Source organism: Phoenix dactylifera, chromosome 1 (genome assembly GCF_009389715.1).
Source record: "Phoenix dactylifera cultivar Barhee BC4 chromosome 1, palm_55x_up_171113_PBpolish2nd_filt_p, whole genome shotgun sequence".
NCBI classification, from domain to species: domain Eukaryota; kingdom Viridiplantae; phylum Streptophyta; class Magnoliopsida; order Arecales; family Arecaceae; genus Phoenix; species Phoenix dactylifera.
In genome coordinates, this window is record NC_052392.1 from 40580560 (window position 1) to 40596993 (window position 16434).

General features: G+C 38.2%; 2 protein-coding genes across 2 annotated transcripts; both read left to right on the forward strand.

Moving 5' to 3' along the window:
- The first annotated feature begins 5383 nt into the window (after positions 1-5383).
- LOC103714708 (germin-like protein 5-1) lies at positions 5384-6431 on the forward strand. Its single transcript, XM_008802076.2, has 2 exons — positions 5384-5565; positions 5728-6431. The coding sequence occupies exons 1-2, from the start codon at positions 5451-5453 to the stop codon at positions 6264-6266; spliced, it is 654 nt and encodes a 217-aa protein (XP_008800298.1). The 5' UTR covers positions 5384-5450; the 3' UTR covers positions 6267-6431.
- An 8320-nt stretch (positions 6432-14751) lies between these two features.
- LOC103714707 (germin-like protein 5-1) lies at positions 14752-15944 on the forward strand. Its single transcript, XM_008802075.3, has 2 exons — positions 14752-14947; positions 15125-15944. The coding sequence occupies exons 1-2, from the start codon at positions 14833-14835 to the stop codon at positions 15661-15663; spliced, it is 654 nt and encodes a 217-aa protein (XP_008800297.1). The 5' UTR covers positions 14752-14832; the 3' UTR covers positions 15664-15944.
- Positions 15945-16434: the final 490 nt, after the last annotated feature.

The following is a 16434-nucleotide window of genomic DNA, read 5'->3' on the forward strand; positions in this document are numbered from 1 at the left end:
TGATCAAGTATATGTCAGGCAAAAGTTGGATTACAAAAGAAATTTGAAGATAGAAAATCTAGAATAACATATATTCACTCAATTATTTTTTTGATTATCATTATACAAAAAAAAAAATTTGCTCTTTTATTTTTCCCTATATTTGAATACTATGATGTTGTCGAATAACCATAAAAATTTTATTTATTCTTTGGCAATTAAAATATGATCATCATCTTTTGGGCCAAATTTGCTAAAGAGTTTAATCGAGAAATGGAGAGGGATGGTCCGATTGTTATTATTTTGACAGGCATGACTGTGAGAACATATAAAGGTATTTTTTTAGCTACAATATTTTTTGCTGCAACAATCAATATTTAATTCTTAAAATACTTTTTTTATTCTATATCTGTAGAAAAAATATGTTTATCAACATCAAGATATTACATGAATATGCAAATATTGAAAATACTAGAGTACTAAAATAGGTTATGACATAATATAAAATGAAATAATGTATTCAATAAAAAAGTTAAATATTTATCCCCTATGATCTAAATATACCTTTGAATTTATGTATAATATTAAAGCACCAATTGTTTCTATTAGATTTATGGAGCAGAAGCGAGAAATTATTATTAGCCCTCAATAAAAAAGTATTGCAAATAAAAAAATGCTTAAAGAATTGCTAAAATTGGATCCACATGAATATTAGGTGTGGTTTAAAATATGATTATATACGTTAATTTGCTTGTGTGAGAATCTTCAATTATTTAAATTTTTTTAGGGGTTGAAATTCACATGCAAGGCAACTTTAAAATCGATTGACACCTCCTATGGTTGGTGGTATAAAGCATGTTATAGTTGTAGGGCTGTAGTAAAAGTTTATGGTGATACTTTTCGGTGCAAAAAATATAGTAAAAATGACCGGCCTCCAAATCAATGGTAAAGTTGTGGTACATTTTTGTATCATAATTTATTTGCTAAAAATGGATACACCATTGTTTTACTTAAACAAAAATAATTGTTGTACATCTATCCTTTGAAGGTATAAATTAAGCGCTATCATTGAGGATAAAACTAATGTAGCCACCTTTATAATATTTGAAAAATTAGCTCAGCAACTAATTGGTGTCCCAGCACCTAACGTCACGATGAACGTAAAATGCAACAGATTTACTCTTCCAATTGTTGTTAAAAAAAATTTTAATAGTGCCTACATCTTCCAAATTATGTTTGGGTCATAGAGTTTTAACGGCAATTTTTATAATTTCAAGGTAACAAATATTTTTATAAAAAGTGAATCTCAATGTATTATTCTAGATGAAAGTTCTAGATTCAGACCTTCTTCATCTCAAGTTCAAAAAGAATACGTTAGTTCGACTCTCGTAAAAAGATTTATAATGATTTTTTTAAGAAGCAACTCCTTCTAAAAAATCATCAAATACAAGCCGATAACATACTTTAAATATCGCACTTTCTCTACTTTTTTTCTTCTACCAAAAAAAACATTTGATATAACTCCACATTACCATCATGGAGAACTATTAACTGCATCACCTGTAAAAGGATTGTGGTGGTGGTAATTAAACTTTAAACATTTTCTTCCCATCTATTCTTTTTTTTCATAATTTCTAATCATATTTCATCATTGAAACTTCAAATTTGAATAACACTCTTATATACAGGATTTTTTTCATTTTTTTCTAGTTTAAACGGATAACTTACGGATGATGAACATTAAAACTGCTGTAAGTTTATTTGCTAAAAAAATATATGTTGATAAGGTATCAATTTTTTTTTTATTCAGATAAACTCCCCCGCACAGTTTGGTTATATACTAGGAACAATGATAAAGAAACCTATCATGACTAAACCTTGCGAAGAGCCTGAGTTAGGTAAACCATCTAATACTGAGAGATAGCCGGCGTCGTCTTCTTTTTTTTTTTTTATTTGCATTTGGGCTGCGGCATATTCTTATATGGGCACTGTAGCAACCCAAGAGCCAGCTGGCGTTGAAACGCCTCCATGAACATCTCTATATCTAATCAAACTTCCAAGGATATCGTGCGTTCTAATCAAACGCCTCCATTGGGGGTTTCCTTGTCATTTTCTTTTTAATGTATAGAGAGGTCCGTGCTTAGGTAATGGCGTACACTATGGGTAGCCCTCCAACCCCATCTCTTGCAGGCTCTCGATCATAGAATAGAAATTCTGATTTATTCAGATCAAGCTTCCTTCCTATTAATCTGGAAGTTCTTCTCAGATACAAAGAAATGATTCAGTTCTAGAGCCACCATTCTAAGCGGTTCTTTATCCATTAAAAAAGTTCAATATCCGCTCTTTTATGATACCGAGTTGGTCTTATACTCCATCCATGGGCAAACGTCTTTATGGTTTCACTTCAGTGCGGCCCTACCAACAGAAACTGCTGCTCCGCTGAGGCGTTATGCTTCTCCAGAGCAAACTCTTTACCGAATCTGGAGGTCTGCTTTGATCCGAGTCTTCCATGGCTTGATCGTGCTCATATTGATCCGGAGGCAGATTACCCGCCCCTGCCCCAAAGGCTATGCTCTGCCAAAGCGGCGTCCCTTGAATGTGCTCTCAAAAAACTTTTCTCTTTTTTTTAAGAAAGAAAGAAAACACTATGAAGAGACTCCACTAGCAGACTAAGCTAGAATTATCGTATATTTGACGTTGTTGAAGATGCATGATGTATGTGATAATGCATTCAAGGAGCGAAAAGTGATTTCGAGCAAGTTTAAATAAACACCTTTACACTATGGTGATCAACAATCATCTAAATAGCATTGTTACCTCTTATTATGGTGATCAACAATCATCTCAATAGCATCATTACCTCTTATTAAATAAAGTTTTTGGTAATAAACTCCCATTTCGACTAAAAAAAATAAAAAGATACTACAATGGCCTTGCAGATCTTTGATGCTCATCTTTCATCTGTGATACACCAAGCACTTGCAAGGTACTGAGCAATCTCCTTAAAATCTCCCTACATTTTGGTGCCTCCTTGATGGAAGGTATAAATAGAGTTACGCGCTTCTTTTAAAATCCCTTTCTCCAACTCTAAAACTTTAGAAAATAAAATTTCTTACCAAATCTCAATAAACCATCCTCATAAACTATGTGATTTATTGTTGGGTCAGCGGTGGAGCAAGAATAGAAGAGCATTGTGGAGGCGGTCGCGCGATGTTAGGGAGAAAGGAGAGGGGATGGGGGGAGGAGTCCGGGTGCTTGTTAGCCCACTTTCCCAACCCAGGCCAGGTGCACCTAGGCTAGCCTATTGGCTATGCCACTACCAGAAAACAAGCGTATAGTGACGGAAAACTAGTGACGGTTTGTTATCAGTCACTGTTGTGATGGATTAGTGATAGACAGAAATTTGGTTACCGTGGTGTGAACTTAATGATAGATTAGAGACAGACCGATCACAGAATACACAGATAGGGTGGGCGCCAAAACTTAGTGACCACCGTAGTGACGGGGTATCTGTCACAAACTGATAACCAAAATTGCAACCAAACAGTAACAAATTCAGCCGTCACAAAAATCGTAACCCAAGTATTTATAAATTTTTAATTGATTATTTTTGGCAGTGACGGATTATTGACAGAAATTTCCGTCACCAAATTTAATTTTTAATTCTAAAAATATTAAAAATATTATTTTTGAGTAATTATAAATTTAAAAAAAAGTAAAAAGAGGGAATCTAAAATTAAACCCGCCGCCCCGCCCAAATTCCAATCGAGAAAACCCATATTGCTTCTTTTGCCCGTGCTCTAATATTCTCCGCTTCCATCTGAAGAAAAGATCACCACTTCCTCCCGTGATCCTCTTCTCGTCTCTCGATCCCTATAAATTTTTCTTTTTTTGTCTGTTTGATCTCTTCGTGGAGGTTTAAATCTATTCCCATTTCATTTCTTCATCTGCTTTTGCTTCGTCTAGTTTCCATCAGCGCAAAAAGTTTCCCTTCTTTTAATGCCCTAGATCTGAGCATCGTTCTTTTCTTTTGAATCCAAGTAACCGAATATTGCGTTCCTTCTCTTGGTGATTTTGCTTGCAAAGTGTGATTGCATATGGTAATTTTTTTGTATTTCTTGTTTACGTGACTTCTTACTTGGATCTGGTTTTCTTGGATGCTTTGATCCCAGCAGGCGACAAGGTAATCCTAAAGAGGGAGAGATAGGGAGAGAGGTTACTTGCCATATTTTCTGTGTCTGACCGTGACCAAAAGGAAGCAAAGGCCCCATATAAAACGGGAACAGGAGCTGGCTACGAGTCTTCTCCCTCGATGGAAGGGAGGTGGAGAGTTTCCTGGCCTGCAGAGGGGAAATTTGGGAAGTTGGGGATAGTAGTTTTGTTTTGGGTGGAGAGAAAGAGAGAGAGGAGGGATTTGGTTGGCTGAGAGAGAAAAGGAGGGAGGGGGTAAAGAAAAAGAAACTTTGTTCAAGAACTATTGCTATCTAGGTTGATTTATCATGCTAGGGCTTAAAAAGAATTGATATCGACCTATAAACATTAACCGCAGATGGTGTAAATTAACATTGACTTGTATGTCCCTGCTTACATGTTGATACTAACATGAAATTTCAATTACAATTCCTCTGCAAATCTGGTCGTAGAAAAATTCATTACAATTGAAGCGTGTAAGCAAGTTTCTATTGGTTGTATAACTTAGACGTGCATCCATATGCTGAGATGGTTGGTTTGAAATGGAAAGAGGAGCTTACTGAGTTTTTAAATTCCCTATCAAAATCTACCAAATAATTACTGTAAGTTGTTGGAGCTTTACATAACATGGAGTGTAAGGATCCTCAGTGGTAATCGATCCCATGAGTGATTTATATAAAAAAAAAAAGTCTCTACTATATGTTAAATTTTTAAAAAACTAAACTATCAATTGTATAAATTTTTGAATCTCAAGTAGAGCTTCGAACATATGCAATCATAGGAAAACTTTTAAACAACAGCCTACCTACTGTACCAGAAAGAAAAACTACAGTCTACCTAGCTGCCTGCCTTTCTTTTTCACCTAGAAACCAAGTCGATAGCTACTAATCAACTAACAAAGCAAAATCATTTCCATAGTTAAGAAAACTAAACAAATCTGAAGGAATGAATCATCTGGTAATCATTTTCTCAACCCATACCGTCTCCTCATCCGCAGCAGTCCAAGTAATTTAATCGAGCTCCTGTGTTAACTCATTAAATAACCATACTTCGGTTTTCTCCTTTCTTTATCTATCCATCCGTCATTATCTCCAACATTACTTGACTCACAAGGCTATTTCCGTGCCCATAGTCACACATCATGCCTTCCTCCCGGGGCCCAACCCAATCCCTATAAATGCGAGTCCCCTTCCCCCCCATTTCCCTCAAGTCCATCCCTCTCCTTCCGGGCTACAAAAAGTCAAATCGCCCCTCCAAGCCAACAAGCAAGAAAAGCAATCATGTCGACCAAGTCTTCCCTCCTCGCCCTCCTCGCCCTCCTCTTTCTCATTGCCTCCTCTCTCGCCGCTGATCCCGACATGCTCCAAGATCTTTGCGTTGCCGATCTGAACTCTAGTACTTTCTCTTCTTAACACTCCTGTTCTCTTCTTCGTTGTGTTTTTTTTTTGGCTTTTCAGGATGAGAAAGAACATCAAAACGCAATAAATAAGCATTTTTGGGCTGTTAATTGTAGTACTAAGATGCATCGATCGGTGATTTCTTCTTGACCCACTGCAGCTGTGAAGGTGAACGGGTTTGCATGCAAAGCCAACGTCACCAAGGACGACTTCTTCTTCAAGGGACTGGCCACCCCGGGCGCCACCAACAACACTCTCGGATCCTTGGTGACGGCGGCCAACGTGGAGAAGATCCCGGGGCTCAACACCCTGGGCATCTCCATGTCCCGCATCGACTACGCCCCGGGCGGGCTCAACCCTCCCCACACCCACCCCCGCGCCACCGAGATGGTCTTCGTCCTCGACGGCACCCTCGACGTCGGCTTCATCACCACCGCCAACAAGCTCATCGCCAAAACCATCACCATGGGCGAGGTCTTCGTCTTCCCCCGGGGGCTCGTCCACTTCCAGAAGAATAACGGCCAAGTCCCAGCCTCCGTCATCGCCGCCTTCAACGGCCAGCTCCCGGGGACCCAGTCCATCGCCGCCACCCTGTTCACCGCCTCTCCGGCAGTGCCCGATGCTGTGCTTGCCCAGGCTTTCCAGATCAGCACCAAGGAGGTGGAGAAGATCAAGGCTGGACTTGCGCCCAAAAAGTGATATAAAAGAAATATTAGACAGCTTATGGATTTGCCATTTGGTTTGCCCTTCAGACTTCGGACTTCCGAATTGTTGTGTTCATTTATTTAGTGTTATTATTGTAACGTTGCTATGTTCCATAGAGGATGACGGAATAATAATCGGAATAATAACGTTCCATCTCCATCTCTCTCTCTCTCTCTCTCTCTCTCTCTCTCTCTCTCTCTCTCTCTATATATATATATATATATATATATATATATATAGATCTCAAGTTTCTATTGATTTTGGTGCCCCAAATCTTATAATCATAATTCGAGGGCATATGAGGGTCGCCTAATAAGCATGCAAGATGTTCTTTCTATCAACGAATCCAATATAACCTGAAATTCATAAAATTCATATGCGATAGTACTAATTATCAGAACAATTAAGTTATTAAACTAAAATATCATATATAAACATGGTTGCTACTATATATATTTTGTAACATGCATGGGTCCTCTTCCAAAATTTACAACTCAAAACTTTAGTATTTAAGCTATTTATACATAATACCCAAACAACCCTTTAATGTACATAAACGGGTTAAGACTATAACTATTAACCACAAAATCAGCCTTGCCTCTATATATTCTCCCCCCAAAACTGGTATTGTCCTGATTCTTGGTCCTCAAATCTGAAAAAATTATGAGCTTTACAACTCAATAAGTAACAAATCCAATTTATAGATTGGATCAAGCCACATTAAATGCTTTAACTTATTCAATCCCTATGGCAAGATCCTTATCCAGAGGTGTAGGTCACGGAGCCACATTTAACCGGTGGTGTAGGTCATGTAATCGAGTCCATACATAGTCAAGTTGAGAGTCAGGTGATATACATATCCACCCACACAAATATATATATAATATTTTCTTTTTCAGTACCACTTTTGAGTTTTATGTTTGAACATGCATCAAGTTCAATTTTACAGGGTTGATCCCATTATGATGATTCAATCACGCAGTTACTCATCAGAATGCAATGACAAATCAAATTTCATATAATTACTAAATTTCAGATGCAATTAATTTTGAAATCATAATTTCAATTTGCATAATTAATTTTTAATAATTACTATAAAGTATAAATATTACTTATCTGGCATATGTCCAAAATTAGAGAATCTAATCATCTCATTGGGGTTCCACGGACCTAATAATCCAAAATCCATACACAAATATCAAATTAGTGGCGCACTAATATTTTACAATAATTTGTAAAATTTCTAAAATTCCAAATTTTTTAAATTTTTAAAAATTTTAAAATTTCGGTTGCTAGGCTAATTATTATTGCAACAGGAGGAATAGGCTACTAATCTTGCTCTGTTTTTATCTCACGGGATGGGGGATTAATAGCGGGAAAAGGGGAATAAAAGAAAGAGGGGTGCTGGAAGAGGGCATGGTACCCTCTCACCCGTTTCTGCACGCATGGAGGGAGGAGGGAACAATGGGAGAGAGAGAGAGAGAGAGAGGGGGGAAGGAGGAGATGATGAGCTATAGAAGAGAAAGTAGCTGAGGGAGGAGCTGCGGTTGTGCGAGAGAAAGGGGCGGCTCATATGCGCGAAGGAAGAAACAAGGGAGCGTGAGAGAGCGAGAGAGAACGAGAGAAAGAGAGCAGGGAAGGGAGCGAGAGAGGACGAGAGAGAAGGAGAGCGTGAGGAGGCGGGAGATAGGGGGCATGTGAGGAAAGAGAAAGAGAGCGTGAGGAGCCGGGAGAGAGAGAGGAGGAAAGAGCACAGGGAAGATGGAGGAGGGCCATGGAGGCGTTCGGGCGCATGAGGGGAAGGAAGAATACGCGCTCTCCTCCCTTTTCTCTCTCCCTCTCTCTCTCTCTTATTATTATTATTATTATTATTATTATTATTATTATTATTATTATTATTATTATTATTATTATTATTATTATTATTATTATTATTATTATTACTATTACTACTACTACTACAACGGTTCTCACAACACGTATAGTATAGGTGCAACCAGCAGAGTAAAAAAAAAAAAAAATTGTGTAAAGATGGGTGAAGGGCGATATTAGACTATGTCTAAAAAATCTTTCCAAAATGATAAGCAGAAAAAAGAGATGACCCAATCTGCCATCTTGTTCACCTCCAATATACATGAGCAGCTTGAAACGAGTCACAGTCTCCCACCAAATTTTTAATATTTCTAAGCAACGTGTGACCATCGCCTTGTCTCTCTTCTCTCATTCATGGGCCGTCCAAGCCTGGGTCATGACATGGTGGCCCAGGTCATTACATTTGCCGAAATAAGTCGCCCATCTTAGTTAGTACTGTGATCGCGAGAGCAAAGGGAAAGATGGCCACTCCTCGTTCGCCCTTGGACATTGACGTTACTCTCAACGGATGATGGCCCCAGCCCCACCTAAAAGGCTTACGTGCCTCTCATTTATCATCACATCACTCCCTGCCTGCCAAGTAAAGGAATGGCAATCGTTATTACGACGTGTATATAGTGCAACTCTCCCCTCAAAAAAAGATTATAAGATTTAAATCACGTTCCTGTCGAAAAATTAAAGTGAGCCTATTACAAATAAAACTGGTAGATAGTTATGGAAGCAAAAATGCAAGAAAAAGCTTTATAAGTTACAATTTTTGGGGATTATTTTCAGCTTTTAATGGAAAAAAATATTGTTGAAAAGGGACATGGTTCTATAGACACGAGAGGAATATCATGAAGCTCGATAGAGGAAGACGGTGGGGTCAAAGAGAACCAAATTATTATCAATGTGGAAGGATGCGAGGGCCTACTATGCCAGACTCAGAACATAGGCTAAAGGGAATGAGAGAAGATTTTGCCTCTTGTTTTGGAGGCTTCATTGGTTAATCTCTTAGGTGGTTGATTGTTTTAAATACGGAATGGAGGGCCTATCTATAGATATGATGATTCTTCATCTAAAGGCGCTACTAGTGTTGTTAAACAAAAAAAAAAAAAAAAAAGAATGTCCATTCCTTAATGTTGTGCATCTTTAGACAAGTTAATTCATGCAACCATCCAAATCATCAAGAAAGCGAAAGGCCCCCTAGAAGATATCAACAATGGGTGCTTGGCAAATAACCATAAACTGTTACGATGGCATTTAAGCAGGTTATCATTGTTTATAAACATGTAGAAAAATATATTATATGACTAGAGAAATAATATTACTGATAGAGAGAGATTAAGAGCTTGATTCTACATTCTTCAATTTATTGTGCAAGGTTTCTTCTTCATGATCCCGTTTCTTTCGACACAAATGGCCCATAAAATGTTCTTGAGGGATTGCATAGATATTGAAAAACAACAACAACAAAATAACAAACCTTGAGTCCATACTCTTCAACTTTTTCATTAGGAAAGGGAAATAGAAAATGAATTATCCTCCTCATTTTAAGCCTATAGTTGATTCCGTAGAACATAATTAGGGTTATCTCAATATTCTTTTTCTTATTTTTCTTCTTTTTCTAAAAGGGAAGAGGGCTCGCCTCTAGCTAGCCACCCAAGTGTCAAGGAGATTTGAACCTCAGTCATTTTGAGTATCGCAGTCCAATAACTTTACCAGCAACATAAGTTAGCACCAATAAGATTATCTCGAAATTCAGACTAACCTATATATATGTTTTCAATGGTGTGCCGAAACAATAATTTCTTAACTTGGTGAGATTTCTCAACTATGCCTTGCTCTCAAATTTTCTTTTATGAAGCTCTCCATGTCAAAAAGACTTGCCTAGAGGTTGAATCGTAAACCACCCAGATCACATCACTCAAACAAGCAAGGTTGTGCTTGGTTACATGATAGAAGAAGATGGGATAACTATTTGTATTCTTTAGTATCCCTTCAAAGAACTGCTATTTTGAAGTCTCAATATCTATTTTTTGAGTTTTTGTTCCCTAATTTTTGAGAGAAATAACATAATCTTTTTGAGAGAAACAGAGGGAGACCCAACTATAGTACAATTACCCAAATATAGATATTTTAGATATATTGCTCAAGAAATTAATAAAGCTTGAATCTTATTGTTAAGCAAAGAAATGTTACCACCAACAAAAGTTGTGGTTCACTTATTATTGTTTCTACAGTTATTGGAGGATAGCCGGAAATTGTATTTGATAATTAGAATTAAGAGTTTATTGAATAATAATTGGCTACATAGAGAAAATTTAAAAAAAAAATCAACCTCTCCCTTTCTATTGCACATGCTATGACAAAGTTATTTGTTAAGTTTGTTAATCGGATACCAATTACTATAATAAAATTATCCAGGATAAGAACTTATAATTGGTTAGAACAAAAAAAAAAAAAAACCTTTCACTTGAACTTTCCTGTCCTGCAACCGAAAACAAACAAGTCAACCTGTGTCTGAGGCAGATTTACAAGGTTTGTTCACAAGAAGAGCATATGTCTATGTTTATCTTAGAGCTAAATGACACAAAAAATCCTATACTTACGTGCTTTTTTCCAATTCTAACATATATATCATTTCAATTTTGCAATGGTGGCAGATTTGTTATTTATTATTGCAATGTTGGGCTGTTGTCATTTGGCATCCGATTTTGCCGATAAACTACCCCCATGAAAATGATATAGAAATTTCAAAAATAGCATGGAAAATAACAAAAGCTTCCGTTCAAAATTAGTGAAGGGGGGAAGAGAGAGATAGAGATAATGGTATCATTTCATTGTGAAATTAGGTGAGGGGTAAGGGGTGAGATTAGGGTTTGCATTTGGAAAAATGCAATGCATGCTTTTGGAAGCTCCGATATGATCGACAGGATAGCTTGCTCAGCAACATCTATGGTGCTTGGAGACAAAATATTATGCCATGACCAAGTTAAAGTGAGGCTTTTTAGTTTATGGAGTATAAGGAAACTAGGAAGGAGATTCCTCTGATACTGATCTTGAAAAATATGATTTTCCCAATCATTAGCTGACATTGGAAAAGCTAGTGATTGTTGATTCAACATAAGCGTTATTTTGCAGGATAATTATTGTGGTTTTTTCCACTGGGTTGAACCAGAGATGTGTGATCATGGGAAGGAGGTGGGTACCATATTGATTAACTAGAGCGAGGGGCTTAAAGAGAAGCTTCAAATAGTGGAGGAGATGAATAAAATTGCTAGAGAAAAGATGAAAATGTTGGATGAGAAGACTGTTGAAGGGAAAGATTGAGGATGAGATTAAGAAACTGAAAATTGAGCATGCAATGTTGTAGAAGAAGAACAAATACTTAAGGCTTGAGATTTCAAGGCATAAAGGAAGAGATAAGTTGTATGTTAGGGCTATTGTCCTCCCATAGATGATAATGGTAGTGATCTATGGGTTGTTATTAAGGGTGAATCGGAAACAACCTTAATTATTGTTGCCTTAAATTCTGCAATTTGATGTGAGGCACTGGTTGAGGGTTCAACTGAGTTTTGGTGTTGTAATTTTGTGGCAAAAAATATTGTTCTCATATTTTGCTGGGTTATGTGTATACTGAATGTCAAATAACTTTTATTATGTACTTAGGCTATCGATGTTAATTGTGATGAATGATTATGATTTTGTTGTTTTAAGAAGCTATGTTCAATTAGTTATTAAGTTTTCTTTATGATTATGTTGCTTTATGAATATTAAGTCTGCTTTATGCATTTTACCAATTTTAAAGGATGTAAGTTGGTCCCCAAATCCAATTGAGATACCTACATAATTGATTGCTAGACATCCATTAAAGAATATCAATATCTGGAAGCATGCTAAATAGATCAAAGCATGTTTTTAATAGCTAAGGGATCAAGTATATGAAAAAGGACCTTTCATTTGCTGTCAACCCATACAAAAGCATGATTGTTAATTATTGTCCAAGAAAAAACTAGAACATTTCCTGTCATTTGTTCCCAATAATTACTGTCACATATTCCAAACACAAAAAATTTTGTATCTATACATAATATTCAAAACTGTTATCTCCATATCGAAAAAAACCTATCTTCATTATTAGCAGTCCGAACACTTTACTGAGTCTCCATTTTCTCTGGTTTGGCTGAGTCTAAGTTAATTAAGAGCTTTGGCTATCTTTAAAGCTATCTCTGTGTTAGCTATATGTTTGCTGTATTGTTAACTATATATGAGCTATATTGTTAGCTATATATGAGCTGTATTGTTAACTGTATATGAGCTATATACATGAGCTGTATATAGCCACTTTCAACTATAAAAGGTAGGCTATGGCACTGTTTGAAGTAAGAAAACAAAGATCGTATTCTCTTCCTCTGTGTCTCTCTCTCTCCTCTCTTCTACGTCTCTCTCTCCTCTCCCTCTACGCTTTTCATGGTATTAGAGCCTACCTCTTGCTCTTGCTCTCTCAGGCCTCTAGTTGACGGTCTTTCGCCCAGGAGGCCACCTGCCGAGACTGCGCCGCTTGCGCACCACCATCGGGGATAAGGATTACCGAGCCTCCCTCCTCACGGCCAAGAGCCTCCGAGATCTCGGAGCCGCCCTAGCCCCGTTGCTTCTGCCTCTGAGACCCCCTTACTGCTGTTTCTGCTCGTTTTCTGTTGCTTCATTGGCTCCATGGCCCTCCCTCCTCCTCTTTTCAAACTTCTTCTTCTACTACTTTGTTGCTAGGCTAACTATCCCCTTGACCATAATGAAGCTTCCGAGAGCATCCATTGCAATTTTCCAAATGCAAACCCTAATCCTAGCACTTACCCTTTTAAGCAAGAAAGAAAGGAAATGCATTCGTTGCAATTTTCCAAATGCAAACCCAAATCTCACCCCTCATCCCTCACCCTTAGTCTACTCCATCCCCAATCTTTTGAGTCTCTGTCTTTCCCACTCCTCCATCTGTGATTATAAACGAAAGCTTTTATTATTTTCCGCGCCATATTCAAAATTTCCATATCATGTCCCCAGAAACACACTTTAATGATAAAATTAGATGCCAATTGCAACAATAAATAAAGCATTTGCCTCCAATTGCAAAAATTGAAACAATATGACATAATTGAAAAAAAAAGACATAAGTATACAATATTTTATGCCATTTAGCCTTTATGTTATGTCATCAACTCCTTTAAGAAAGCTTTTGAGCCATGCACACATATACAGTCTTTACATTTAATCCATTCCTTCACTCGGCCGTAGTTTAGGAGGGTTAGCTGACTGCACTATACGCCAACAAACCCCATCCAGAGAGAGACCAGCTATTTGAAACAATTCACAATGACACTTTTGCCCCCCGAGGTAGATTCCCTGTCGGCTGCTAAAGAACCAGATTGCGTGGTAATTTTGTGGACCGGGCTGAGGGCAGAACCATCAACATAATTAGAAGACGAAGTTGTCTAAAACTGAACCTCGAAGTTCAGCACGCTATCCAACACCCGTTCGGCTTACGATATGCACACAACGTAAAGCTCAACAATTGCTAAGATTAATGTAGGCTTCAAATAGCTCTGAACTTCTTCCTTGCCATAAAAGAATGGTTTATCTTCTTTCACAACACCAACTATTGGATCGTGCCTGGGGTAGATCTCAAAACACTCCGAGCACCATTATTCATCTGCCTGCATAGATCTCGAAGCAACCATTGCTCGATCCAGAGGTGGCTTTGTGTGAAAGAACATTAATCATTCTTTTGTGTGAAAGGTATGACCCAAACCCCCTCTGCAAAACTAGGTGTAGAAAATTCCTTGCAATTGAAGCATGCAAGCAAATTTCCATTGGTTGTACAACTTGGACCTGCATCCATTGGCTGAGATGGTTGGTTTGAAATGGAAAGAGGAACTTACTGAGTTTTTAATTTCCCTATCAAAAACAACCAAATGAAGTTGTTGGAACTTCATATAACATGGATAATAAGGATCCTAAATGGTTATCAATCCCATGAGTAGTTGATGTGTGTGTGTGTGTGTATATATGTCTCTGCTTTTACGAACCCATTTTTACATCAAAAAAAAATAATGTCTCTGCTCTATATTAAATTTTCAAAATTCTAAATTATCAGTTGTATAAATTACTGAATTTCAAGTGGGCTTCAAACATATGCAATCATAGGAAAACTTTTAAATTACAGTCTACCTATTGTACCAAAAAAAAAAACTACAGTCTAGCTATTGTACCAAAAAGCCTAGCGTCTGCCTAGCTGATTATCCTTTTCATAAAGGAATCTAGTTGATCGGTAGCTACTAATCAACTAATAAAGCAAAATCATTTCCATAGTTAAGAAAAAAAAACACATATAAATGAATGAATCATCTGGTAATCATTTTCTGAACCCATATATACCTTCTCCTCTTCCCCATCAGTCCAAGTAATTTAATCAAGCTCAAATCTTAACTCATTAAATAAGCATGCTTTAGCTTTTTCCTTTCATGTCCAACATTTCTTGATTCACAAGGCTACATCCATGCCTTAATTCTCACATCACACCTTCCACTCGGGGCCCAACACAATACGACTATAAATACGAGTCCTCTTCCCCCTTTTATCCTCAAAGTCCATCTCTCTCTTTCCAAGCTACAAAAAGTCAAATCCCCGTTCCAAGCCATTAAGCAAGGAAACAATCATGTCAACCAAGTCTTCCCTCCTCGTCCTCCTCACCCTCCTCTTTCTCTTTGCCTCCTCTCTCGCCGCTGATCCCGACATGCTCCAAGATCTCTGTGTTGCCGATCTGAACTCCCGTACTTTCCTCCTTTCTCCTCCTAACACTCTGAACTCTCTTCTTAATTAGCTTTTTTTTTTTTTTTATAGTTTTTCAGGATGAGAAAACACATCAAAACGCAATAATTAAGCATGTTTTGGCTATTAATTGTAGTACTAAGATGCATCGGTGATTTCTTCTTGACCATGTACTGCAGCTGTGAAGGTGAACGGATTTGCATGCAAAGCCAACGTCACCGAGGACGACTTCTTCTTCAAGGGACTAGCCACCCCGGGCGCCACCAACAACACTCTCGGATCCCTCGTGACGGGGGCCGACGTGGGGAAGATCCCGGGGCTCAACACCCTGGGTGTCTCCATGGCCCGCATCGACTACGCCCCTGGCGGGCTCAACCCTCCCCACACCCACCCCCGCGCCACCGAGATAATCTTCATCCTCGATGGCACCCTCGACGTCGGCTTCATCACCACCGCCAACAAGTTCGTCACCAAGACCATCACCGCGGGCGAGGTCTTCGTCTTCCCCCGGGGGCTCGTCCACTTCCAGAAAAACAACGGCCATGTCCCAGCCTCCCTCATCGCCGCCTTCAACAGCCAGCTCCCGGGGATCCTAGTCATAGCCGCCAGCCTCTTCACTGCCTCTCCGGCGGTGCCAGATGCTGTGCTTGCCCAGGCTTTCCAGATCAGCACCAACGAGGTGGAGAAGATCAAGGCTGGCCTTGCGCCCAACAAGTGATATATATATATATATATATATATATATATATATATATATATATGTATAAGAGAAATAGTAGACAGCTTATGAATTCCCCGTTTGGTTTGTTTGTGAGATGTTTCAGTCTTTGAACTTCCGAATTGTTGTGTGTTCGCAACTCCAGGTTTCTGAGGTCTTTGGGGTTGTTCTGTAACGTTACTTTGCTTCAGAGAGGATGACGACGGAATAATAACGTTCTCTCTCTCTCTCTCTCTCTATATATATATATATATATGGATCTCAAGTTTCAGCCGATTTCATTTTGATCTCTTTCTCCTGTTCCTGGAATTAAGGCTCCCAACTTAACTAACTATTAGCGTGATAATGAGAGCAAAGGGAAAGACGGCCACTCCCTCATCCGCATTCGGATGTTGATGCTGTGCTCAATGGATGATGGCGTCAGCCCCACCTAAAAGGTTTACGTACCTCCCATGCATTATCACATCAATTAATTTCTACCTGCCAATTAATTAAAGAAACGGCAATCATTATGACTATACATATACAGTGCAACTCTCCCCAAAGATTGTAAGATCTTAAATCTCGTTCCTGTCGAAAAATTGAGCTGAGTCGACTATTACATATAAAACAAGCCAGCAGGCAGATGGTTATGGAAACAAAAATGCGGGAAAAAGCTTTGTAAGTTTCTATTTTTGTGAACCTTTTTCAGCTTTTAACGCAAGAAAAAAAATGTTGAAAAGGCATACGGTTGTAATAGATATTAGATAGAAGAGGAATATTATAGAGCAT